Here is a 27,760-nt window from a genome sequence, read left to right on the forward strand (position 1 = left end):
ATGGGAATCAGATTCTCCTCGTATGATCAGCAGTGAAGGGTCTGAGCTGGAGTTCGTGTAATAGTTGTCAGACTGTCCCATCATCTTGCAGTGGCCGCAGTTTAGATTTTTTTTACATTTCTGAAATGAGACAATGATGGAACTGTGATTTTAAGTGTTTGAAGCTTGAGAGCAAGATTACTTGGAGCACTTGTTATCCATTTTACGATCAGCTCTGTAACGACAGTGGACAATGGGTTGCTCCGGGCTTGGATAAATTTAAGTTCCATTGTTAAAATCCACTGAAGATTATGAACTGCCCTATAATTACATTTGATAAATCCTGTAGTAAAAGATTGTAAGCTGTTATTTGTCGTCTTATCCAAAGCTTTTGATTATTTGTGTTCAGTAAATTTCAAACATCATATAGCTGTGACTTTGTTTCCTTATACATTTATTCTGTGAATAATACAAGTTGACATTCCTGTTTATTTTGGCTTCCAGATCACTGTGCAAATGTAATCTGTCCTGAAGGCACTACATGTGTGAATCTTTTTCAGTCGTATATCTGCCAATGTCCCCCTGGGCTCAGCAACCAAGGCAATAGCTGTGGAACAGGTAATAAAGAAACCCTCAACGCTATAGTTTTATGATATTGTGTACACCAAACTCTTGATGCATATAGACTATTTTTTATATTGCATGAGAACCAAGCCAGTGGCAGCAGCTGGTCTCACGCAGCCAAAAGGAAACTTGCCAGGATTCACTAATGCTGGTGACCCAGAAGACTCTAATATAAAAGCAGCTTAAGATTTCACCTCGTTGGGAGTAGATTTAATGCTACATTTATGTTCTGGAGTTCTCGAGTTGTTGTGCAGTAACTGGCTGCTGTGCACATTGCTGTCCTGCTTATACCATGGATGTACTTTTTAAAAAATATAAATGCACAAGCTTCCCTTCCTACTGCAGGATAGCAACTATTTAGTTATTCGGTGATATGCTGGTGTTCTACAATACTCTGCATGGTGGATATCGAATCACCAATGTTAACTGAGAAACAATTGCACATACCCAGTTATTTAAAAGTTGTAATTGAGACTTTAATTTTTTGGCTGCACACTGTCCCCAATATAAAGGCCAGCTTTGAGCAAAATGCTTCACTGGGCTATATGTGGTGGGAGGCTCCTTCAAGCCACTTCGTGTTTTTGCTGTTGTGGAGATGTGAGCAAAACATTGACCTCTCTTAATGATGTGTGATGCCTTTGGCAACACAAGCACCAACTTGTTTACACTACTGGTTTCCCATTCACTTCGAAGCTGGCATGAGAAGCAAACTGGCTATAAATGTGCAATAAGATCCAATGTTAAGTTTTTATTTTTGTGCATGCGTTCTCCACTCCATTGTGTAACTTCAGTCCAAAAACTGGGTTATGACTTTGATGAGGAGTTTCCAATGCCCCTAGCAATGTTCACTCAGTTAACTTCAACTTTGTGATTGAGGAACAGATGGGCTCTTTAATCGTCTTGCACTATTGGAGGCTGCTTCAAACCTGGCCTGCGTGAAAATATATCAAATGTACAATATGAATATGCTTTGCTGGCATTGCTGAATAAGTTGGCAATTTTCCAATCATGCTGCTGAAAAGTGCAGGCCCTTGATCCTGACACACTGAAGACATGAGGCCCCCCTATCTGTCCCAGTTGGAAAATTGGTATTTAGTTAATGAAAATATCCACTAATTTATGTTTTCATGCACTGTGTAAATCTGTGTGTTGGTATTTCTCGAGCCACTGTTGATTGTGTACCTGCCAATTACCAAAAGCTCTTACCAGTTTTGTCTACAAAGTTGATCCCTTTAAAAAGGGGGAACACTGGAATAAAACTGTTACCTTTTTAATACCTCGAAAATGTGGCTCAGTAATAGAACTCAGCTTTTGAGTCAGAAAGTTGGGGGTTCAAAGCCCACTATAAACCTGAGTACACAATGTAGGGCGGGACTTCAGTGCAATACTTATTGGTGGAGTGCTGCATTGTCAAAGGTGCTGCCTTTCAAATGAGATCTTTACCCTCACCTGTTCTTGTCACACTATTCAAAGAGCAGCAGAATTCTTGTGTCCTGGCCAACCTTCATCCCTCAACTAGCACCACCAAAATAGATTGGCTGCTGCGTTTTGCCTACATTTCAAAAGTAATTAATTGGCTTTGGGATATCCTGAGGGCATGAAAGATGCTATATAAATGCAAGTATTTTCTTTAAAAAGATTTCAAATAGATACTTGTGTAGTTAGGGTTTTCCATTTTACCATAGATACATTTGTACTGCCAATGTATTTGCACTTCCACCATACTCCATTTTGTCCAGTCCCTTAAGAGCATGTAGCAGATGTCTTTCCCTTCCTTGTTCAATCACTTTCACTGGTGTTAAATATGGCTGTGCTGAATAATTTTTTTGTAGCATTGACCATGTATTTTTAACTATCAGTATCTATTTGTAGAACATTTTCCTGCTCCATTCTGTTAGTGACTTTTTTTTGGATTATTTTGGCTGGCAAACTGAAAAGGACAATAACAGGAATTCGCAGCCCATAATCTATCTTTTTCCTCATGAAAGTTCCAGAGGACAGGAAGGCAATCTGCCTGTGGTTTATATTGGTTCTATTGAATCCTTGTACTAATTGAATGTTCAGGCGAGATGGTCAATATGCCAATGTTTTATTTCTATCTTTCTAGCGAGAATCTTCCCTGGGGTCTTGCATTTATTAAATGTCAGTTTTACGGATGGCATGAATGAAATCAACTCAAAGGCATTCTTTGACACTGCAACAGAAATAGAGGAAGTGGTAAGTTACCATCTAATAAGCTTAACTGTTTTATTCATGTATAATCATAGCTAATGTTTCAGCTGCCTGCTCCACACAGCAATTCAGGAGAAAATTGGCCAATATCTATGGATATCTTCCTGGTAATTTTGGTTATGGACAGTCTTTTTCTCATGAGAAGGAACTTCAAAGTTTAGACATGAGTTAGGACCTTTTACAATTGTAGAAGAACCCCAAACTCTTCAGTCGGATCACTGTCCTCCAGCGTGAGTTGCAGGGCTACTTGTAGCTCACCTGTTATGTATTGGTTGAAAACTTATGAAACTTACCAAACATACTGCTAGATAGGGAATCATGTGGAAGCAAGTAAATCACATCTGGCAATATTAAGTGTTCTAATGCTACTGCTGGCTAGCCTATCCCTAGAGAATCCCTAACATTTACCTGACGAAGGAGGAAGCCTCCGAAAGCTTGTGAATTTAAAATAAAATTGCTGGACTATAACTTGGTGTTGTAAAATTGTTTACAAATCCCTAGAGAAATCATCAGCCGGAACTCTCCCTTTAGTCAAAGACGTTATGTGGTTGCAAAAGGAACAAATTTTTATTGGAGGGAAGGGGAGAGGAGAGGGATTGTTCTGAGGAGATTAACTGAGGACCAGTTGCTAGTTCAGCTCCGTTAAGGGGGACATCCTGCTGGAATAGTCATTGATTTACTGCCCAATAGTGTAAGTGTTTAGTAAACAAGTGGAACCTTTGTTGTCATGACTGAATTGAATGGGGGCCGAGAAACTAGAGAACTGGTGCCTGGATCTGCACTTATTTTTTTTAAAGTGCTGTTTTCTGCAATGTTTTTACAAAAAGCTAAGGAATGTACATTACCATGATTTTTAGCAGTATATGTACATTACCATGATTTTTAGCTATAGTATGTGTTCAAGTTCACTGTGAATTAAATGCATTTTTCAAGGAATTTTTATTTTGATATATTTAGCTGACCACAACTTGCTATACAGTACGTCTGTTTCCCTCGCACTCATGCGCTGTGGCGTATGTGTGTTCTCTCCTTCACCTCCGACCAAATTTGGTATTGGTTTAACCATATGCAGCATTGTAATATCAAACCTCTTGCTTTTGAGCAAATACCTGTGCAAACTATTTTATTATGGTGTGAAAATGCTACTGCAGACCGTCGGTTAAAGATGGGAGAGATGACCTAATTTCTAAAACTCCTTTCTGTTTTCTCCCCTTCCCCCTATTGTAATCAGATGAGGACTGTTTTCAAAGACGACAGTTTCTACCAGAAATCTGTTGTCAAGAAGCTTGAGTAAGTACTCACTTTTAATCTTGAACCTCAATATGCTGGGTAACTCTGAATTTGTGCTAAAATCCTGTTTTTGAGCTTGAAAATGTATGTAAGCCTATTTAGATGGACCAATAAGGGTGACACTGGGTTGCCCCAAGATCACCAAACAAGGATCAGCACAACAAGTGCCTCTTTTAGAGCACCACTAATATAAGAAAGAAACACATGGTCCAATCAAACTAAAAGAAGCTCAATGTAAGCATAAATAGTACAAACAAAAGCAAAGGGAACCTTCCCAACTAAATCAGAATATCGACACTCTATACCCTGTGGTGCCCCACTGATCGTGGAGGTAGAGGCTGGGCATTGAGACCCTTGAATGTTTGAGTACAGCACAAGCTAGGACTGATTCCCTATGTATTGTGACTTCTTTAATTTCTATTGTTCAAACTATTCACTTCAAGTTCTTATCTGTTCCATTTTTTTTTTAAAAAGGCAAACAAACAGCTGTTGTCCTTAGATGGTTCTATTGTAAATAACTTTTTTAAAAACAGATTATGCACCAATATCTTAATAACTTAAAAAGGACAAGACTTAGTTGAACAGTGAATAGATTCAGTACTTTGAAATAATGTTTGAGTGAATGCATGCTGTGAAGCTACACACAACTAGAATGTAATAGTGGGAAATACTGCCTTAAAACAACTGGGGGAGATGTTGGCTTTTAAGTAACTATACATTTGAGTGAGGTCTATGCTCAAGAGCAGTACACAGTCCAGAAGTGATTCAATTCTTTTGTTACCCTGGGTGTGACTCGTATACAGTTAGGCATGTTCATACAAATCAACTGAGTGTGATCCAATTATTTTAGTCCATGTGTAATTTTTTTTTTAGAGGTTTGCAAAGTTGTCTCAACATTAAGGCCTCCACCCTGATGCACATAGTACATCATGTCTGTGACCTGCCAAGTGGCAGATTGGACACAGCTTGTTGCAGGTGCTTAAGTTGAATATGTGGAGAATTCTGGACGGTGTACTGAAGTTTAAATAGCTCACCTCATTTTGTAGATGGAAGAATTGTACACTTGACGTTATATGCAGGTGGTAATCAGAACCATCTTGTGTAAAATATCAAACTACCAGTTGCTTTGTTGATTAGGAGGGATCAGAAATCCAGGCTTTTTAAATCTGCCATTGCTCTCCACTTTCTTCAAATTGTGTGCACAAGCAGGATAGAGTAAACTGCTCTCGAGCTACTTGGTACAGGCAAGCCTGCTTGTACATAGAATTGCCACTCTCTTTTTTGAATAGCCTTTTATTTTTAGTGTAAACTGGACAGCAAAGTCTGGTTTTCAGTGGATTTTTTTCTTCTTTTGGTATTGTGGGGTTGACGGTAAAATCTAAATCTGACCACGACTGTGAAATCATCGTGGCCTTAAAATGCAGTTCATCGCCACCTGCAAAGAAAGTCGGAGCTGGTCCCAGGAGTTGAGTGAAATGTGTGGAGCTGCAGAGTGGGTGACTTTCGAGATTCAATGGCTATGATGTCACTTCAGGGAGAATGAAGGTAAAACTGGCCAAAACCAATAATGTGTTCACTTGTGCAAGAAGATCTAGAATTTATGACCAGTGTACTTTGGCTTGGAGTCTGGAGCTGGGGCCCGGTCCTAAAATGGCATCCATCACCAGTCATTGGCATCAGAGCTGGGATAGGCCCAAGAGGCCTCATCATAATAAATATAAAACAAACATTGCCTCCAAATAAATATGATGAGGGAACAAAACTAATAATAAATACAAGATTTAATATAATGTAAATACAAACTGATAGTCAAGACATACCAACAAAATATAAACTGAGGGAAAAAAAATCCAAATAAATGTATTGCAACTGGGAACCAAGGGACTGCTTCCAATCTGGAAATCTGGGTACAGCTTTAAGTTGCTGATCCCAGCATCATTGCATCTAAACAAAGAACTAACAAAAGGGCAGGAGCTAGAAAATTATGGGAGAGAATGGGTATTGAAATTTCACTCTCTGCCTCGCACACATTTGCTCTTGCTGTCTCTTTCTTTCTTTGAGTTCCCCCCCCCCACCCCCCCAAAACCCAACCCAAAGAAGACAATTTAATGTTAAGGTCAAACAATAATTGAAATAATTTACCTTAATACAATTCCTAAGCACCCCCCTCCTGCCTATTTTTGGACTTGACAAAAGTTATATGCAAGTCTTGGGCAAAAGGTTACATTCAAGTGGGCAACCTTGGCTCTGTTTTCCCACCTTCCCTTCTATATCTCTGGCATGTTTTCCAAGCGTCTCCACTGCTGAGTCTTGTGGTGACTTCAGATCAAATCTTACATTTGCATTCTAATTCTGAAAACCAATGGTTGTCCAGAAAGGCTTCAAGTAGGTATCATTCTGAATTTAAAATTAACATCTGTCTGAGCTGCAATATCTACAGGGTTTGGAATTGAAATATATGTGTAATATCCTGCAAGTATGATGTGTAAATTTTGAAAACCTCTGGTTGAAGTAGGCAGAATTGACTTAATTAGCAAGCTGAAGCCTTAATCTGTGGCCCTCAGTAGATACTACAAGAAATGAGCTGACTTTATAAATGAGCATTTTGTATGCTATTAAACTTATTCTCATTTGCTTTACTTTGTCTTTGCAGAAAGGGAAGTGTTAATGCCTTTATAGACAACATTTTTGCACTTTCTTCCCCTGCAACAGAGGAATCTGTCCTCACAAATATCAAAGTTTTCATCCAAAATTGTACAGCCTGTGGGCCAATATCAAGAAAGGACAGTTATGTTGGTAAGTGAGTGTTCTGTGGTGCCCTTGAGTTGAAGTCTAATAAACCAGGCAGAATAAATTCTATCACTTGTGAAATTGCCTGGACAATTGAAAGAGAGCTGATCTACGGGCTGTCTTGATCAAAGAGTCATGATGTGGCGATGCCGGTGATGGACTGGGGTGGACAAATGTAAGGAATCTTACAACACCAGGTTATAGTCCAACAATTTTATTTTAAAATCACAAGCTTTCGGAGATTATCCCCTTCACCTGACGAAGGGGATAATCTCCGAAAGCTTGTGATTTTAAAATAACATTGTTGGATTATAACCTGGTGTTGTAAGATTCCTCACATATGATCAAAGAGCACCTACTTGTGGGCAGTGAATTTAGGGGCGTTTTTGACGACAAGATTTGTATTCTAAAGTGCAAGGTAGGTGGTTCGTTCTTTTTTTTTTCCCCCCCGCCCCTCCAGGTGAACACTTTCCAAGGGCTAGAAAGATTGATTGTGCCCACCGTTCCAACTTAACACCACTTTCTTTTCCCCCTCAGTTAGTTAACAAGGCTTTAAATTGTCTTTGCAATATTCACTGCCATCAGTCATGTCTGCAGTATTACATTGAAGTTGTCAGCCATGCTTCTCAATAATGTTTGAAAATGGTTCCCAATCTTGACCATGCCTGTAGTTGCCTGTTTTGCCTCAAACTGGCTGCATTACTGCAGTTAAATTGCATTCCTGCTGTTACTTAAATACAAAGTAAAAGCTGGAAGTCTTGTAAAATGTATTTTTCTGTTGTTTATATTGTGCCACAAAACATTGATTTCAGTTCTTTTTTTTAAAAACCCTGCAATTTTTCATTGACCCTATCTGAGTTCTGCAATCCTTTTGTAAGCTTTCAACATCACTGTTACTGGAACAGCTTTGTTGCAGCAATTTTATTGTGCCTAATTAGTAATCTAAAAAGTAGAAGAAAAGAAATATAAAAGACTGTAAAACATTTAGGAATATTTACAAAACCAAATGCATTTGTAAGACTCTTTGGCTTGTTTCATTCTTTGCTCTGTACTTGGTTTGCAAAAGTTTGAACAATTTTGTTGAGTGGGAAACTAGGCACTGCAGACCAAGAGGCTTTCTATGATGTCCTTTAACAGGCCTGAGAGGCTTGGATTTTGTGTGGTCACGGGGTTTTTAGTTTTGGGGAGAAGGGGAGTGCTAACTAGCGTGCATTTAAATCTGAATGGTGCATTAACGTGTGGTGCCCACAATGTATGTTCTTATTGGCCATTGCTATTTAACAGCTAGGAATTTGCATTACATTAATCCCACAGGCAAAGTGACAGGTATGTGACTTTGCCAGTGGGATAAATGTAACACATGGATGAGTTATTAACCATAGTTTGTGGCATTCATTGAAGCAACACTGCTTCATGTATTTTGGACTCTCCTGGCCAACATTTCGGGCAAGTAAAATGGAAGAACTAGAATATCTATGAAAGAGTACAATCTGCAGGAATACCTTTTGGAATGTGTTGAGATTTGTTAACCATTTGTGCTCTGTGGGGGCTGAAAGGCAAGCTGATTAGCACAAGGCAGTGAGACAAAGAGAGTGACAAATGGGCTGAGACATACAGAAACAGGCTCCTGAAACAGAGTGCTTGAAACAAAGATTGACAGAAGCACAGGTGCAGAAAGAGGGATAAGAGCATTCAGACTGCTGTTTGGTGGTGTCAAATTACAGAATGATAGAGCAGAGATACCGCACTGGAATTCCTGTGACTATTGTGTGAGCAGAACTTTTTCTCATGGGCGACTGTGTCTGATTGCAGTTCCGAAATCTATCCCAACCATCGTTTTGTTGGTGATTGCCCCACTGGTGCCATTAGATATCATTCAAAGTGCTCCAACTACACACAATTAGAACAATCTTAAAAGCAGGAATTCCGAGGAGTTTTCAAAAGATTGTGAAAGTTGCTGTAAATTCCATGAGTACTGCCATGTTTTAAATTCACAACACCACACAGCCCCCTCTAGTAAATTCTTATTTTAAGGCTCAGCTACTTGCTGTGCACAGCCTTTGCTCAATCGGGTGTGTAATGTTCACTGCACTCCATATTGCTTCACTTACCATTAGTGGCCTGTACAGTACTGAGGTCTTACAATGGGCAGCAATTTTCAGCAGTTGACAGGATGGAGTGAAGTAGTCCATGCTTTTTGCCAGCTTTTCCATCAGATGACGGAATGGAAATGAACATTGCCAGCTGTGAAAAGGGGAAGAAAATGGGTGCTCTTTAAGCAGAGAATTAGGATTTTTTTTCAAAAAGAATTTTAAAGTAAAACTTTAATGATGGAGGAAATTATTTTTTTTTCCCTTAAACCAGCAATAGGAAAAAGTCTATATAACAGCTTTAAGTCCTTGCTCTCCACTCTGATCATGGTATTTGTAACACATGTTTTTGATTTTGTTTCTTGTGCTGTATTTGGTTGGGTTTTTTTGGATTGGGGGGGGGTGGTCGGGAGAGGAGGGAATGATCTCAACTTTAATGTAGTAATTCGTGAATAGGTCATCCAAACCAAAAGATATCTACTGCAAGTTGCAGTGTAGCCTCTTTACAAAACTAATGAAGTGGTATTGGCACCAAAGCAATTGGAAAGTTTGCATGCTAATGTTTTCCACTTCCAATTCTTTTTTTGAACAGGCCAAGCTATGAAGAATGCCTGGTGGCAGTTTGGTTTTGAAGTGGAAATGTCTTTTTAAAAGTGAATTTCTGTATTTAGTTTTTGGGAAATTTTGCCTTTGGTGATGTGAAGCAATGTTATGTTAACCACGATTGACTCATTTTAATGGGTTGGAAATAAATTGGAATGGCATTATATGTGCATATGCACTCCAGTAGGACGTGTTGCTCCAGTATCACTGCTGTTTAGGGCCATATTCTTCTCTTGAGGTTTTTTGTTTGCCGGAATCTCAAGGGAACAGTTGGTACAAAGTGGGAGAAACTCTACAGTAATCATAATCAGAACTCTACCAAATCCCAAACAATCCTGAAGCAAATGCCTTGTAACTGATTTTTAATTTTTCTTCTTTCTCCCCCCCCCCCCCCCCATTCTTTTTTTAAAAAAAGATAAAAGCTTATGCAGTGCAAACGTTTGTGATAGCATTACCTCTAAATGCAAACCGAACAATGGGATTGTTACCTGCGACTGTCTGCCTGGTTACTACAAGTTTTCTGGTTTTGATCGAAGCTGCAAAGGTATGTGACATTTGCCTAATGAAGCAGTGTTTTTAGTGTGCTGTAAAGTACATTTACAAACAATGAGTGCAGTCTAAATTTAAACTGTAATGGTCTCCTTTCTGTAATTGCTTGTAACGCTTTGCATAATATGGTCAGTCAACTTTTGAGCCCAAATCTGTCAACTGTATGAGAGTAACTGTTCGACCTCGCTGTTCTGAGTTTGAAGCAATGTCACTTGTTGCTTTTAAAGTTACTGGTGAAAATACACTCAAACTCTGCATTCTCACAGCCAGTGGGGAGGAACCGTTTTAGGCTTTAAACCTCACTCACTGTGACCAAATGAACAAATTCACCCCAACGGAGTCTTGAAATGTATTAAGAGCTGAAAAACCAAGTAATTCGCCCATGTCCCTGTGGAAACGTTCTCACATTTCCACATTGTAGGTGCAAATGATTTGATTTGATTGTCGTACTCCATGAACTTCATGCTGTGGGATCACACATTCAGCTGCAGGATTTGTTGCTTCAAACCAATCAGTGTAGTGCTCTTCACTTTTGTAATGTGATGCACCTCTGTGGTGATCTGTTGGTAAATGCTGCACTACAGTGATGACCTGCTCCCAGGCTACTGCCAGTGCCATCCTGAAACCAGCCCCTAATCTGTGCCCAACTCTGCATATTGTAATTGATGCTCCTCCACCATGCTGTCCCCTATAGCTAGTTAGAATCTTCATTTCCGAATATTTTTAGAAACATGTACATAGAAGTTACAACATGGAAATGATGTGGCGATGCCGGTGATGGACTGGGGTTGACAAATGTAAGGAATCTTACAACATCAGGTTATAGTCCAACTGTTTTATTTGAAAATCACAAGCTTTCGGAGGCTTTCTCCTTCGTCAGGTAAGTGTGGGATTCCTTGAACGTTACTGCATTTATAGTCAGAGAACAATACCTGGTGATTACAGATAATCTTTCCAACTGCCCGTTGTCAGGGCAATCAAAGTGTTCACTCAGAGAGATGTTACCTACAGGACCACCGAATATACAAACGGCCAGAACAAAAGACAGCGAGAGAGAGAGAGAGAAACATCCGAAAGGAAGAGAAAGAGAGAGAATGACCAGTTGTATTAAAAACAGATAACTCTTTTTTTCGCTGGTGGGGTTACGTGTAGCGCAACATGAACCCAAGATCCCGGTTGAGGCCGTCCTCATGGGTGTGGAACTTGGCTATCAATTTCTGCTCGACGATTTTGTGTTGTCGTGTGTCTCGAAGGCCGCCTTGGAGAACGCTTACCCGAAGATCGGTGGCTGAATGTCCTTGACTGCTGAAGTGTTCCCCGACTGGGAGGGAACCCTCCTATCTGGCGATTGTTGCGTGGTGTCCGTTCATCCGTTGTCGCAGTGTCTGCACCCATGAGGACGGCCTCAGCCGGGATCTTGGGTTCATGTCACGCTACACGTAACCTCACCAGTGAAAAAAAGTTAGCTGTTTTTAATACAACGGGTCATTCTCTGTCTGTCTCTTCCTTTCGGATATTTCTCTCTCTCTCTGTCTTTTTTGTTCTGGTCGTTTGTATATTCGGTGGTCCTGTAGGTAACATCTGAGTCTGAACACTTTTTGATTGCCTTGACAACGGGCAGTTGGAAAGATTATCTGCAATCACCAGGCATTGTACTCTGACTATAAATACAGTAACGGTCAAGGAATCCCACACTCTCCTGATGAAGGAGAAAGCCTCCGAAAGCTTGTGATTTTCAAATAAAACAGTTGGACTAAACATGGAAATGGGCAGTTCGACCCAATGTCTATATTCATCCTCCATGCAAGAAAATAGTCCTAATCACATTGACCTTCCCTTAAACTCCTTTCCTTCATCCACCTATCCAATCTAATCTTGAATGTTGACATAGTTTCTGCCTCCACTACTAATGTGGAAAATTAAGTCCACAACTTCAGTTCTCTCTAAAGAAATTTGTTTTTCTCTCTGTTCTAAATCTGCATTTAATCTTGTCTGTAGCGCCTTATTCTAGCCCCTTCAATGACTTGAGACAGTCTGCTTCTATTCACTCTGTCCCATCCTTTCATAATTTTCAACACTTCTATCACATTACCCCATAATATGTCATTCTAACAAAAAAAACCTCCAATTTTTGACATCTTTCTTCATATTTATATTTCCTTATACCAGGCAGCATCCTAGTGAATCTGCAACGTACCCTCTCTAAGGCCTCACTATCCATCCTATAATGTGGAACCCAATGCTGCAAACACTTCTCTAACTGGGGCCTTAAGGTTTTATATAGGCTTATCATTACCTCTTGGCTTTTCTATTCTATACTTTGTCATAAAATTTAAATTCCATTAGCTTTTCTTTAATGGCCTTATCAACCTGAGGTGCTGCCTTTAATTTCCCATGAGCCTGTACCCCCAAACCCTCCTTCCCTTCCACAGCACTGAGCCTACTTCCATTCACAGTATAATTACTCTTTTTTTTGAACCAAAATGTGTCCCCTTACACTTACTGAATTCCATCTGCCACCTTTTGGCCCATTCCCCAATCTTATCAATATCCCTTTGCAGTTTTCTTTGGTATTCTGAAGAATTATTTATACTTTCTATTTTGGTAACAACTGCAAATTTCAAAAGTAGCCCCGGAACTGAACCCTGTGGGACACCCTTACCCATTTCTAGCCGCTCTGTGAGAAAATGCCTTCTAACATTTTTTATATAGTTTGTTATCCTCCCCTGAATTCCATATCCATATTCTGTAATAATCTCCAATGTGGTACCTTGTCGAAGGTTTTTCTAAAGTCCATGTACACTACATCCACTGCATTTCCCATATCTATCATGTCTGTTACCTCTTCAAAAATTTTGAGGTTTGTCAAGCACAATCATCCATTTTGAAATCTATGCTGGTTACTTTCTAACTTTTGTCTCTAGGTAGGTGGTCATTTTGTCCTTAATTAAAGACAACTTCTTCATCTGCAAATGTTGTTGATTGTAGTGTTCAGCAGGGGCTTAATGTGTCTATAAATGGCATATTTCGCACAATGCCTCTTGGATACATGCACAGAAAATGATTCTAACAAAGTGATGAGAGATATGAAGGGGCCTGAATTGGTTGTCAGTCCATGTGGAATTCTGAGATGGTTAAGGTGAATTGTGTTCCAGCGAGGTTGCCAGTATGGTGCCATTTACACTAGCATGAAACTATAGGATGGAAACAAATTTTTTTAAAATGGTTTGGCTGCTTTAAACAAACTTTTCTATGAGAACCATATGCCTGGTCTCCAAAAGTCCTTGGACCCAATTGGTACGACTCGACCTGGCCTCCATCTCTCGAGTTTGTTTTGCTTTGGGTAATATCTCTTTCATTTACCAAGCAGGGCATCAGCCCAAGTTGTGATCCAAACACATGCGTGTTCAGTAAATGTAAGCATGCTGGGTCTTACTGTGAAGGGATGCCATTTTCTTGTGTGTACTTTACTTTTCCGCAATATTGGTATGAATGTACCCTTTGAGCCAGGCCTTCTGGATTGTTGATTTTACTTTTCTAATGGTTTTACAAAGTACACATAGTTTACATTGGTGTCTTTATGGACTTAATACTGCTTTTGTGCTGGTATAAGCAGAGCACCAGTTGAAATGTGGAAGTATTAGTGGCACACTATCAACTTACTTACTTTTTCTTTTTAAAACAGCTTGTTCAAGTGGATTCAAACTTGAAAATGGAAAGTGTGTAACGTAAGTTTGTTAATTACAAGGTGCTCCAATAGACCTTTTATTTGTGTCTGTCACCATCTTTCGTTCCCACTAGTTCTGCACCTGGTATTTAATTCAAGCACTTCCCATTATGAATAACAGGATTTAAAAAAAATTATTATGCATAGTAAAATACTCTTGCTTCAGTTTTGATACCCCTGTACTACACCATTGATGCTCCTAGATCCCACATCAATCATCATTTTGGCTCTTTAGGAGGTGCTCCAATTGATGCTAATTCTGGCCAGTTTTATGGACTTTTACATTACATTTTTAGTTATATCCATTTTGGTAAGCAACCCCCATGTGCCACTCTGCTGCTTTCCCATTCTTGAGTCGGGAGTCAGTTTCCATATGTGTACTGAACTCTACTTTTAATGTGGAGACCAAAGACCAAGTACGTGGGGCCAGCTCCCCACATTCACATAACTAAATCTAACTACTTTTCCTGATGGGTCAGACCCAGGTTTTTAGTCCTGTCCTTCCTTGAACTGTGGCTTGTTTACAGTGTGGAGTGCAGACGTATCTATCAGCTGTGCTGCTGCAGTGTAAAATTGCCTCCATGTGCTACCTGGAAGCTGTAGTCTCCATGTAAAGGACTATGTTGCCGTAATTAAAGAAATCACATGCATTGCTCCAGATGGGTGTGTGTTTTTTAAACGGGGAAAAGTCCCAGAGCTGTCTACTTGAATCCTCCTGAAGAGATGAATTTAGCTGAAATCAAACTCCAGGTGTGCGGAAGTGTTGTTGCGAATCTAGACTCTGCCCTCCCTTGGATGTTTTTCGAATGAGTGGCTGCTTCAGTCATGAAATTAGATTAACATGGAGGCTTATTGTCAAAAATTATTAATTTCTGATGACCTTTACAAATCCAAAGTAGGAGCCTTTCATTCCATCAGTTTTGACTAGAATTGAATCTAGATTCCAGAAAGACCACAGTTTGAATCAGTTGCACTGCACATTGCCTTCAGTAATTTCTTCTCTGGATTGCAGGTGACATCTTTACCATTGCAGCTTAAAAGCTGTTGTGTAGTTTGTCCAGAATTACCTGTACTATCTAATGTAAAACCCACTCCTTAAGTGGTTTTAAATTTAAGGCTGAATTGTTATTAACAACTGGATGGGGAGGAAGTGGAATCCAGTGTAGTTCCTAACTTCCTGGTGGCATTCCAGTAGAAATACTTGGGATACAAACCAAAGGTTTTTCTTGACTGGGTGTCATGTGCCTTTTATGCAAATAATGTAAGTTTTTTTGGGGGGGGATGGGGCAATTGATTTTCAATCTTGTTCTGCAATATATTTGAGAGAGCGCAAAAACATTTACCTCTTATTTATAGGTGTCCATATGGTTATGGAGGATTTAACTGTGATAAATGTAAGTACCTGTACTTTGTAACTTTGCAAATTTTGAGTTCCAACTCTCTCTTTATACAAGTAATGAAAGTGATAGACTGAAGTTGGCTGTTTGGTAAAATGATCTAAGATCATACTGATGAAGTGAGATTTGCAGCTTGAGGATTGCAGGCTACGAGAAGGTCACTCATTTTCATTCTTTTTTTCCCTCCACCTTCCCCAGCCATCAGTAGCATTTTCTGCCCCACAAACCAAGAGGTGCCTCCTTTTGACGCCATCAGCATCCAGCCCTGAAGACCTGTTCCTGTTTCTAAAGGGGATTATCTGAGAAATTAGACCCTTCTACTACATTTTCAGCTTTAGTCAGTAGGACAACTGAATTTCTTTTTGTGCCAGTTCTAGACCTGTCCAGTATTCAAGCTAAGTGTGTGCAGCAGACGCCACTGTCCAATATGGGAGCCAAAATCAAATAGTCTAAGTTGCGACTAATCTGAAACCAATTGTTTAGCTGAGCCAGAATGGAAGCAAAGTTGCCTGTTCCAGGGTCATCATGTACCTCTTGATTCATGACCAAGTCCATAGGTAGGCATATAGATTTGCACCCCAGCAACACGCATGCTATATGTGGCTCATACAATGCTGAAATAAAAACAGAAAATGCTGGAAACACTCAGCAGGTCAGGCAGCATCCGTGGAGAGAGAAAGAGAGTTAATGTTTCAGGTCAATAAACTTTTTCATCAGAACAGGAAGAAGTTAGAGATTGAACAGCTTTTATGCAAATACAGAACCAAGGGAAAAGGATCTTGCAACACCAGGTTATAGTCCAACAATTTTATTTGAAAAATCAAGCTTTCGGAGATTATCTCCTTCGTCAGGTGAGTGTGGGACTCCTTGAACGTTTCGCGACTATTATAGAACAGAGATGGTTGACCCATCCCTGTTTTATAATAGTCATTACCTCAGCCACGAGACAAGACTAACATGGAGGTTTATTGGCAAAAAAACAAAAGCAGAATCATTCTATCATGGACTATTGCTACCTTCTTATCAGACTTGTGGGGAAAATATAGTTATCAGGGTTTAGGTTATTGTGATTTGAGTTCCTCCTAATTAGAGGAACTAGTCAGAACCAGGGTAAATTTGTTTGGTTTGCATTGTGTCATGGTTTAGAATGGAATCTCTGATTATCCTGTCCTTTGCTGTAAAAATCCAAGTAGCAGATTTTTTTCTAAACAGCGGTAGATTTAGAGACCACATTAATGTGTATTGGAATTCAGATCCCAGATCTGGAGAAAAGTTAAATGTCTGCAGTTCGTGTTAGTAGTCTTGTATTCAAATAGGTCTTTTCTGCATCCAGTAGTACTGAGTAACTTTGTACTGTACTAGTATGTCTCATTGTAATGCACAGCCAATAAGTGGTTTAAAAATTGAAGTTCTGTCAGTGAAACATTGGCTATATCTAAGGTAGTGGGAAGAAAGACAACCCATGGCCCAAGTTGTTTTCCCCACTTCAGGGAAATGGTAGGATAAATGATAAAATCTGAAATAGATTATCTAGATTTGACGAAAGCACTATTTTCAAACCCTTCTGTGGGGGAATCCCCTGCAGATATTGACACACTCCCAGGGACCCTCAGTCTTAATTTCCGAAGGACTATGTCGGCCACCCAAAAGAAAACAGGTGCTGTTGTTGCAGAAAAACTGTCGTCTTAGTATATAGCTACAGAAATCAGGTGCTGATTGCTCTCCAAATACAGATTACTTCTGGGACTTGCAGGTATTCTCTCATGGGCTCCTAGGATCCAGGGTCCTCAGTCTGAAAACCTATGGATTAATGTAGACTAGGTGCTGTCTAAGCTGTCCAGTAGTTTTTAAGTAGTGATAAAGTGGAGACAGAAGTAGAGAAAACGGGGAAAAATACTTGCGCCACATAGGTGTGCTAATTGTCAGTTAATCACAGTATTGATATGGCTGAAAGATCAGAGCATAAAGCATTCTGTTGGGTACCTGAACAGGAGTCGGGGTAGGCCAGGGGATGACAGAAAGCAATCAATAGCTTAATTCAAACTCTTTATTCCAAATAGCCATGGAATCATAGAAAGTTACGGCACAGACGGAGGCCATTCGGCCCATCGTGTCCGTGCCGGCCGAAAAAGAGCTATCCAGCTTAATCCCACTTTCCAGCACTTGGTCCGTAGCCCTGTAGGTTACGGCACTTCAAGTGCACATCCAAGTACTTTTTAAATGAGTTGAGGGATTTTGCCTCTACCACCCTTTCAGGTAGTGAGTTCCAGACCCCCATCACCCTCAGGGTGAAAACATTTCTCCTCAGCTGCCCTCTAATCCTTCTACCAATTACTTTAAATCTATGCCCCCTGGTCACTGACCCCTCTGCTAAGGGAAATAGGTCTTCCCTATCCACTCTATCTAGCCCTGTCATAATTTTATATACCTCAATTAAATCTCCCCTCAGCCTCTTGTTCCAAAGAAAACAACCCCAGCCAATTCAATCTTTTGTCATAGCTAAAATTCTCCAGCCTTGGCAACATCCTCGTAAATCTCCTCTGTACTCTCTCGTGCAATCAATCTGTCCCATAATGTGATGACCAGAACTGTACACAGTATTCAAGCTATGGCCTAACCAATGTTTTATACAGTTCTAGCATAACATCCCTGCTGTTATATTCTATGCCTCAGCTAATAAAGGAAAGTGCCCCATATGCCTTTTTAACCATCTTATCTACCTGTCCTGCTTCCTTCAGGGAACTGTGGACATGCACTCCAAGGTCCCTTTGTTCCTCTACACCTCTCAGTATCCTCCCATTTATTATATATTCTCTTGCCTTGTTTGCCCTCCCCAAAAGCATCACCTCACACTTCTCTGGATTGAATTCCTTTTACTAGTCTTCTGCCCACCTGACCAGTCCATTGATATATTCCTGCAGTCTACAGCTTTCCTCATCACTATCAAACACATGGCCAATTTTTGTATCATCTGCAAACTTCTTGATCAAGCCCCCCACATTTAAGTCCAAATCATTAATATATACCACAAAAAGCAAGGGATCTAGTACTGAGCCATCTTTAAATTAATTGTAGTTCTGTATTCAAATGGGTCAAAGAGAAATAATAACTCACCTTTATTCTGTGAATTTAGATCTGGAATAATTTACATTTTTTAAATGTAAAAGTTTTAACACTTTCACATTCATTTTAAAATCTGATAATTCTTACCATTCTCATTACCCTAATGGATGGGCATATGCCCCATTTTCAAAATATCCAACAGTAATACTTTGCAATGAATATTAATACTGCTTCTGTTTTTCCATTCCCAGCATATTTACTGGCAGTTGTGGTGATCTCCTGTGTACTGGGTGGTATTCTACTCCTTGTATTGCTGGCCCTAATCGCAATGTGTCTCAGGTAAGGTGAAGCACCTGCTAGAGGAAAAGGAATAAGCCTTAACAACCAGTTCCTTTTACTTTTGGAATGTACTACAATCAAGTATGCAATGACTACAAGCGTACACTCTGTTAAACTTCTTCAGTTTCATTTGCCAACTTCAACGAAACGTGTTGCGAAGCCAGTCAGGTACCTGCACTCCTTCCACAATAAGAGACCGTTGCAATGAGTGCAATGGTACTACCACTGGAGAAGCAGTAAAGTGCCTCAGCAGGTAGTTTTCCAAGGCTCCTTCAGAGGCAGTAATATTGCTGGTGGCAATTGTAAATGGGCATTGTTGGCCAATATTTTTTTTTCCCGGCTACCAGGTTAGCAAAGTAAAACTTGCATTTGCCCATTTAGATCTGATTCACTGGAAATAAAACTGGGTTGCATAGTGTGCACGTTGTCAAATTCCTACCGATGTGGTATGTGTACTAACCCTCAGCGAGTTCAGCAATTTACATGTCTTTTGACCCCCCTCCACTGCCAAAATGCTTTGTGTTCTGTACCATTGTCATGGCAGTGAGGACATGAATCTGGTTGATGCTTGTCTTTTTACTTGTCACCAAGTAACAAAAGGGTGGCTTCACAAAATGATTTAATTGTTGCTATACTGGTGATATCCTCAATCCACTAATGTAAGTGTGATATTTTGGTCAATCGTACCTTAGTGCAAACACTTGCCAGATAATGGCTGCTTCAAAATTATCTTTTGAGCAATGTGCTCAATCTGGTATGAGCTTACTCTGCTCTTGGAAAAAGCACACAGTGCAGGCATTTACATTGATTCTGCTTGTGCAATACAGACAAAACATATAGGAGGGGGGCAGGAGGGGAAATAGTGTAAATGCATAGACCGTTGACACCAGTGGATAGATGGTCTGTCCTAATGAGTTTTAAATAGTAAGTACTGTGGGATCTGCATATGTTTAATTGCAAAATGTGTTCACATTATGGAGTTCCACAATTAATAATTGTACAATAAATGTTGAGATTTGAGGTGCAACTAAGCAACATTGACTTCCATTTCTAGGTCCAAGAATGGTACATGTAGCTCCTCATCTAGCTCTCATGACTACGTAATGTGGCCCAAATCCGAGATGCCAAAGATCCCTCGTGCCACCATGCACTGGGATGGCAATCAACTTGAAATGCAGGAGAATGGAAGCACTAGCAGTTTAACTGATATCCATCGGGATGGTGGGAGAATGGTGAGTGCATTTAAAACTGGAAGGGGGTGGGGGAGAAGATGGAAAACGGATTGGACCATTACTTTTTAAGCGATTATTATCCATACTGGTTCTCCAAAGCCATAGCTGTCTGTGCAGCATTCTTTCCATATCACTAGAATTAGCCCAGGTCCCACCAACAGAGAATTGGAATGGCTATACCGTCTGACGTTGTTGACTGATGTCAGGTGTTGCCCCAATGACTTCTCCTCCTCCCTTCCCATGCCCTATATAAAAGGTGGCTCTCTTGACTGTGCTCTTCTCAAAAGCACACATGTACACTATTGAAGCAGTTATGAACTTCTGTTTTTTTTTAAAATGGAAAACAACTTTTTGGTTCCCTTGGTTCAGCTAGAAAACTTTTCTAATCTGGATAATAGATAAGGTAGGCCATTTGGCCAATCTAAATTCATCCATTCAGAAATATCCTAATGTTACCCCCACCCCACTGCAACATCAAGTTGCTTCTTAAATGCTTCTAGGCTTTTTGCCTCCACTACTTTATCTGGAAGTCTATTCCATGTATTAATCACACTTTGAAGAAGAATTTCCTGATATCATTAAATTTACCTTTTACTAGTTTGAACCTGAGTCCCTTTGATGGAAGAAAGCTGATTCACAAAATTGTAGAACCAGCATCCCATATATTGCCAGAACTTGGTGTTCTATTTTCTAAAAGAGCTTTCAAATTGTCTTGTGTAATGTATTTTATGCTGCTATCATTTAGCTGGAAGATAGCCATTGCAAAAGGTGAAAGGTCATTTGATTCGGTCCATGGCCGTATCCCTGGCAGGCATCAAACATAAATTTAGTCAGAATCTGAAAAGCTGCAATTGGAACAACACTCATTACCAAATGGTATTTGATCTTTCTAAAAAATATTTAATCTATATAATACTTTGAAGTGGGTATTTTATCTGACCAAAATTGTCTCTTTGCTTCCACCACCCCTTGGCCCCACACCATTTTTGAAGGTACATTCATGGAAGATACTGAAATGCCTGGCCTCTGAACTGTACTAAAGGATCATAGTTGGAGCAGCAATGGGATTGCTACTGTTGGCTTCAGCTATCCAACGTCTGGGGAGGGAAATTATCATTCAAGATGTTAGCTCCTGATTGAGGATTGGGTTGGCAGTGTTTGTGGTAGCTCCCAAAGTTAGAATGATCTACAGCACCGTTGTCCAGACTCTTAACTGAAAACCAGCAAGATACAAAAGGGCTATTACTGTCTGTGGAACTGTATTTCCCCAAGTGGCTGGTTTAGTAGAGCTATCATGCTTTAAATGGAAGTATTCTTTACACACCGTACATTGTCCAACCAGCCTCATCCTCCTTTTTGGGAATATTAGTACGTATATCAACTTTATGAATTTTAAAGAAAATTTAGTTTTTTTTTCTGCTTTTACTGGATTTTTTTTGCTGCTCAATTGCTTTGTGAACTTCAGAAAGTACAGCTCTGGCAGGAGGGGGGAAGCTAATCAGTCCATCAGGCTAGTCCCAAAATGAGTGTCCTAATGTACTGATTCCACAGAGTATCAAGACTTTGACTCATTCCCGCAATTCTTCATATGCAGTTCCAGATGTAGCCATTTGAAGGGTGAGGGGCTTTCTGCAGGTGGAGTGTGGGAGGGGGCTGAGGAGGAGAAAGAGAGATCAAAGCTTGTTTTGACCTGTGTCACTGTTGTGAACCTCCAATTAGAGGGAAAGTGTGACATCGGCAGACTAAAAGCTAAGATTTTAAAAATGTGGGGGAGGGGTGGGAGAAAGGCCAACTTCTGTTGTCTTGGGTGGTAGGGACTGGAGGTGAAAGTTACTGAACTGCAGTGATGAATTGGAACAGAATTAACTTGCATTAGTACTGAACCATCTTGGGTTAATGGCTGAGTTTTTTTTCTTTAGCACTTACGTGATGGAAACAATAATTCCTCCATCAGTTCCCCTCATCAGTGTTTGCTGCTTAATTTTCAAATATTTATTGCTCTTTGGAATATTTCGTCAGAATTTTTCTTTGCAAGGCTCGAATATCTTTAACTCTCGCACAACTATAGTTACAATCTACTTGCATTTATATAGTACATTATGATAGTGGAATGTCTGTGTCTCACAATGAATTAGTTTTGGGTTTCAGTGATTTGTGCAGACAACTTTGGATGGCCTTTTAAAAATCATAACTTCTGACCGAAAAGATTTCAAGCTGAACACTTTAAATCTTGACTTATGAACTGTGCAAAAGGCAGTGGTACCATGTGTCAGAAATTGTTGTACAGTGAGGAAATGTGAGTGTTTGTTCAGCATCAGGCAATGTCAGTGCTTTTCTTTCATGCATTCAGTGGCCAAGATGATCTCACTGTGGCTTGTGCTCAGCAGCTGTGTTCAACACTGTACATAATTTTGGTTTTTTTTTGCTTGCACCTCTGTACTAGTTTGAGTAAGATTATTAATGATTTAGATAAATGATGCCCCCCTCTTAACCCCTTATTCTGCCTCCCCAAAACAGTCTACCATACACTATTTTGGGGGTTAGTACAGAACCTGCTCTCAAGTCTCTGCCACTACAGTTCCTCCACCCATCACTAGGGGGTGCATGCATTGTCTGTGGTAACTAGCCAACTTCTCCACAAAAATGAAGAACTGTGAGTCACTAAAAGCTGCAGTAAAATCTGATTAGATGGTGGACTTCTTACACAATCAGAGCTCCCAGGCCATCTGACACGTGTCCTGGAACAGAAAGGAAAATTTGTAGAAATAGTTTCTTTTATCAGAAGTGTAAATCTCTAAAGAAATGGAGATGACAAGTGGGTGGGGGAAGTCCAGAACAAGGGGGTATAATCTTAAAATAGGCCATACAGGGGTGATGTCAGGAAGCATTTCTTCACACAAAGGGTAGTGGAATTTGGAACTCTCTCCCCCAAAAAGCTGTTGAGGCTAGGCCAATTGAAAATTTTGAAACTGAGATTGATGGATTTTTGTTAGGCATGGGTATTGAGGGGTATGGAGTTAAGATATAGATTAGCCATGATTTAATTGAATGGCAGAACAGGCTCAAGGGGCTGAATGGCCTACTCCTGTTCCTATGCTTCTAAAACATTGCATATATAAACTTCAGTCAGTAAATGTCACTAATTACCTACATAACAGTCAGTGCACTCTCATTTAAGATGAAAAGTTTCTGAGATGTCTTTTGCAAGACATAACATGGCCCTAATAAATATAAGTTCTTCTGTCAGTGTGTTCCTAATTAAATTGTTCTCTTTGTTTAGCTTTGTGTTCATTGTTTTTATTCTAGCCTGAGAAGAGTGATGACCTGAAGACCTTTAAAGGGAAGCAGCAGTCCCGTTACACCTATCTCTGCCAGGGTCAAGAGAATCCCTATTATGTCAGCGATGAGAAGAAACCTGAATACTTGTAAAATGAGGAGAAATAGATTTTGGAGGGTGTTGTAGATCCACCTCTTATTGTAAACAGTCTGGCATTCTTTGTGCTTGTGTATGTCAGTCACATTGCAAGCATAAGGGAGGGAGTAAAACATTGAATTTTGTTGAATTTTTAAACCGAATTCTTGGAATATATTTCTATAGTGAGACAACTATGAAACAAAATGTTCAGTTTATTATCTCCTAAGCCAAGAATGGAATTCTTATCTCCTGGCCACTAAAATATCAGATGGGATACTTCATTTCCAGTGTCAGCCTATTGGGACTTTTACTTTCCCTCTCCTCCCGCCATCATAACAAAGCAGTCAGATCATTATTCAAAATATAACAACATGAAGCAGGGGAGAGCAAAGAGACTTGGATTAACTGTGATTGACCACAGATTTTTACTGATACCAATTTGGAATGGGGGAGGGGGATTGCTATTTGGAATATCTTGTATTTGGGGTGTTGGTTATTCATTTAGAATTTTTTTTTGTCATAATCTACTGATACAGTACTTTATTTCCACACAATAACTCCAAACACACAGGCTGCTCCGACATCGGCAACTAATATATTCGATGTGGAACACAATACTGCACTTCGTTGCAGTAGAAAGAAGGTGTCCAGAGATAGTGCTGCAAGCAGCATTAGGAATCTGCACCTGAATATCCCACACAAGAGTTCCTTTCTTAAAAAAAAATATTAAATTAGCAATTTACTTTAAGTTTTATTTAAGAAATTGTCCTTAAAACATCAATATCCCTCGTAGTTACAGCAAAATCATAGCATTTTTACGCTTGTTTGAATGTATTTAAACTGGTGGCAAGATATGTTTGCCCAGCCACACCACTAAGTGTTCCTTCTTTAGTATGGTATAGGTGTTTGATTTTCATTTCTGTCGTGTTTTACTGGATGTTCAATCACCAGCTCTTTTATACTGTGCTGCTCTTTGGATGGGCTGGAATATGCAAAGCATTGTGATGGGACTTTCCTTTTTATATTTTTTTTAAAAATCATATCTTTAACTTAGCAAAGTAAACAATGAGGAAAATTGAGGTAAATCTTTGCATTCATGATAAAGGGCTGGTTAGTAGATAATAGGAAATGGCTATTTGCAAACTAAAATGGCAGAAGGAGACAATCCATCCTCTAATGTGACATGCCCATATTAGTGCTGTCCAATCACCAGCCAGCTGAAGAGGACATGTTTCCACAGAAAAAAATGACTTTTTAATTAAAAAAAACTTTGCACATTTTACTGATGGAGTATGTAGATGTACATTGTAAATACTCTGGGCAATACCTAGGCTCCAAATGTATATTTAGTTTTCTGACCACTGTGGACGGACTTCTTTTGGTTTGAATCTCCAATCTCTGTTTAAAGACAAAGTCCTCAGTTTCTTGACTTTAGATTCTTAATTTTTTTCTTCAGTGAAGACTCTCTACATCCGGCAATCTATACCTGATTAATTTTGCTCAGCAAAAAGTGGGGGTATTAGGTTTTGCAAATATATTAAAAATAGGCTTTCCGATTTTTCCAAAAACTTCTGTTAAGTTTGTTGGTTTATTTTAACATGTTGAATGTAAACACAATAGCTTACATTGCAAGAAATGCCAACCCTCAGTAAAATTTAGTTTATCCTGTTCTTGGAGCTGCTTTAATATTGCAGTCTGGGTCTTGGATGATCAAGCTAACAATGCCGCTTTCCCTGATTAACATTTGTAATGCATGGTTGGTCTTCCTGTAAACTGGCTGCACTGTGGAGACATTTGCATACTGGTCAGGACATTTTGGCCAGTGCGCATGCACGGGTTAAATGACCTCATGACTGAGAATAGTGATGCATGTACATGATGTTGACACCACTGTGCACTGCTACTGCTCGGACAGCATCTTTATAGCAGCCAAATGCACAACACTTGAGCTACAGCAGCTGATATCTAAAGTCCAATGTAAAAGTATCTCTAGATAGTTGTTTGGTGTAATTCCAGGTTTTGTGCTCTATTTCTTTCTCTTCCCTTCCTCTGACCTTTCTTGAAGGATAGTTAAAAAATGACAAGCACAGTAGCACTTGACTGCTCAATGGTATGAGGTGTTGTGACAAAGCACTATTGAATAGAGAAGCTCCATAACCTCTCCAGTTTGCAGCAAATAGGAAATAGGTCAAGTTTAGAGTACAAGTGCAGCACAAGAATGTTGGATTGTCCTTGGGGACTTTATATTCCAAATCCTAACATTGGCATCTCCTATTTTTGCTGAACAGATGTAGACCAAGTTTCTTCACAGCCTTTCTCAAAATGCTTATTCTCTCTACAATGTTCAATTTGTGTCTTATTTAATTGCATAGCATAAAATTCAAAGCATATTTGTGACCATTTACAGCTTGTGCATGTAAAAACTTTTGTTTCTCGATCAAAATGGAACAGTCTATAAATACTAAAGATGTGACTATTTTTCCCCTTTTATAAATGATATATTTTTGCAATACAAAAAATGATCAATCAAAAACGTAACTTAATTTGCTTAACAGAAGTGGACTTCAGCTTTCAATACACAAGATCGCATCTCTTTTGTATGTTCATATATTTTGTGTGTTAGTAAGGTTATGTTTTTCCTTCAACATGGGGAGGTTAAGCATTCTGTCTTTTTTTCTCTCCTCATGGTTTTCTATCACCTCATTCTGCTTAGTTTCATTCTGTCATGCTGCCAACTTTACCTTGTGTTCTGCCAATAAGATAAAACTTTAATTTTCGATGTTTGCCAACAGAGCTTTGTGTTTATGTGTGACCACATAGGCTCATGAAATGTGCACTTAAGCACAACACCATAGGTTGCTGTGAATATTGATTATTCTATAATCATGGTATATGGGTTCTGAATGTTGTACAGACCTTTTTTGACCTTTGTCACCCTGTTGAAAGACTTATAATTGAGTTAGGTTGCAATTTTATTTTGGAGTTTTTTTTTTTTGGGGAGGGGGGGGGGGGGGAGAAAGAGTGCAGGGGGGAAAAGTGTAAAGGGAAAGGAGGAGACCAATTTGACTTGTGATTAACATAGAATGTTTGTAAATCGGAGACTGGATTTAGTTTTGCATTGTGGTTTCCAATTTGGAGGTCACTTCAGCACAAAATGGAACCGAAACTCAAACCAAGAACCCTTCAGAGGTGGCATAGTTTCTACACTAATTCCAAAAACGTACATACGGGAGACACTTCCATTTTTCTTTGAGCCTGCTCTGCAGATGTCATTTGTGTCTGCTTTCTATTCTGTTTCAGCAAAAAAAATATAATGGAAAGTGTATTTCCAGGAGTATAAAATCTTCATTGCTCAAAAGGATTTAATTTGCTGCTCTTGCATGTGGTAAAAATGACCAAAGTTGCATTCTCGATCTGGATTGACCATTTTGCTTGTACCTTTTTGTACATTTTAGTTTGTGACACTTGTAAAGCAATTTAATGCCAAATAGGAGTAAAATCATGAGAATTTCAAGTAACTGTTAAAATCACTGGTATTGTAATATTGAAATGTTTTTTCTATTGATTGCTTTGTATAATTTAAAAATGTTTAAATTGAAATAAAGAATTTCTTTCCAGTTTCTCATTTTTGTAAAGTTACTTTCAAATTTAATGGAGCATTTGATTCCAGATAATTTCAAGAAAAATGGGGTGGTTTGTATAACCATATACAGTATTGTCATCATTGAATGACTGACCTGCTATTAATGAACCATATTAGAATGTGTTCATTCTTTTCTTTCTCTTCAATGCTGCTCCAGTGGAATGTCCCACTAGGGTGCAGTTGGGAGCTCACCAATCCAACCATCCAGCAGGCAACAACTAACCTTCAGTTATCTGGTTGGAAAAAGGGTGGCACTGCCAAATCTAGAGCCCCCTGGTTGTTTAGAAGTATACAGGGTAAGATAGAGCAGAAAAAGAAAGCATGACTGTCACAGAAAACTAAATACTGCTGAAAGCCTAGAGGAGGATAGGAAGTACAGGGATGATGTAAAAAAGGAAATAAGGAGAGCAAAGAGAGGGAATGAGAAAATATTAGCCAGTAAGATTAAAGAAAACCCAAAGATGTTTTGTCAGTACATTAAGAACAAGAGGATAGTTAAGGAAAAGGTGGGACCTATCAGGGATGATAAGGGTAACTTGTGTGTAGAAGCAAAGGATGTGGGTAGGGTTTTAATTGAATATTTTGTCTCCGTATTCACAAAGGAAAGGGATGATTTGGACGTACTAGTTAAAGAGGTGTGAAATATTGGATAAGAGGAAGTACTAGAGGGACTGGAATCCTTGAAAGTTGATGAGTCACCAGGGCCGAATGGATTGTTTCCTAGGCTATTGAAGGAAGCCAGGGAGGAAATAGCAGATGCTCTGAGGATCATTTTCCAATCCTCACT

The 27,760-nt window shown here is 39.4% G+C and overlaps 1 protein-coding gene across 2 annotated transcripts in view; it reads left to right on the top strand.

Annotated features, from left to right (window-relative positions):
* LOC137299939 (protein HEG-like) overlaps positions 1-26,333 on the top strand; it is a 66,841-nt gene extending 40,508 nt beyond the window's left edge. For both annotated transcript variants that reach the window (XM_067968948.1, XM_067968949.1), the window contains exons 3-12: positions 484-597; positions 2,711-2,820; positions 4,067-4,125; positions 6,779-6,921; positions 10,024-10,152; positions 13,843-13,885; positions 15,241-15,278; positions 18,596-18,683; positions 19,738-19,915; positions 23,222-26,333. In XM_067968948.1, coding sequence (XP_067825049.1) covers positions 484-597; positions 2,711-2,820; positions 4,067-4,125; positions 6,779-6,921; positions 10,024-10,152; positions 13,843-13,885; positions 15,241-15,278; positions 18,596-18,683; positions 19,738-19,915; positions 23,222-23,344 — 1,025 coding nt within the window. In that variant the 3' untranslated portion in view covers positions 23,345-26,333. The remainder of the gene's footprint in view (positions 1-483; positions 598-2,710; positions 2,821-4,066; positions 4,126-6,778; positions 6,922-10,023; positions 10,153-13,842; positions 13,886-15,240; positions 15,279-18,595; positions 18,684-19,737; positions 19,916-23,221) is intronic.
* The last annotated feature ends 1,427 nt before the right edge of the window (positions 26,334-27,760 follow it).

This window comes from Heptranchias perlo, chromosome 30, assembly GCF_035084215.1.
Source record: "Heptranchias perlo isolate sHepPer1 chromosome 30, sHepPer1.hap1, whole genome shotgun sequence".
Taxonomy (NCBI): Eukaryota; Metazoa; Chordata; class Chondrichthyes; order Hexanchiformes; family Hexanchidae; genus Heptranchias; species Heptranchias perlo.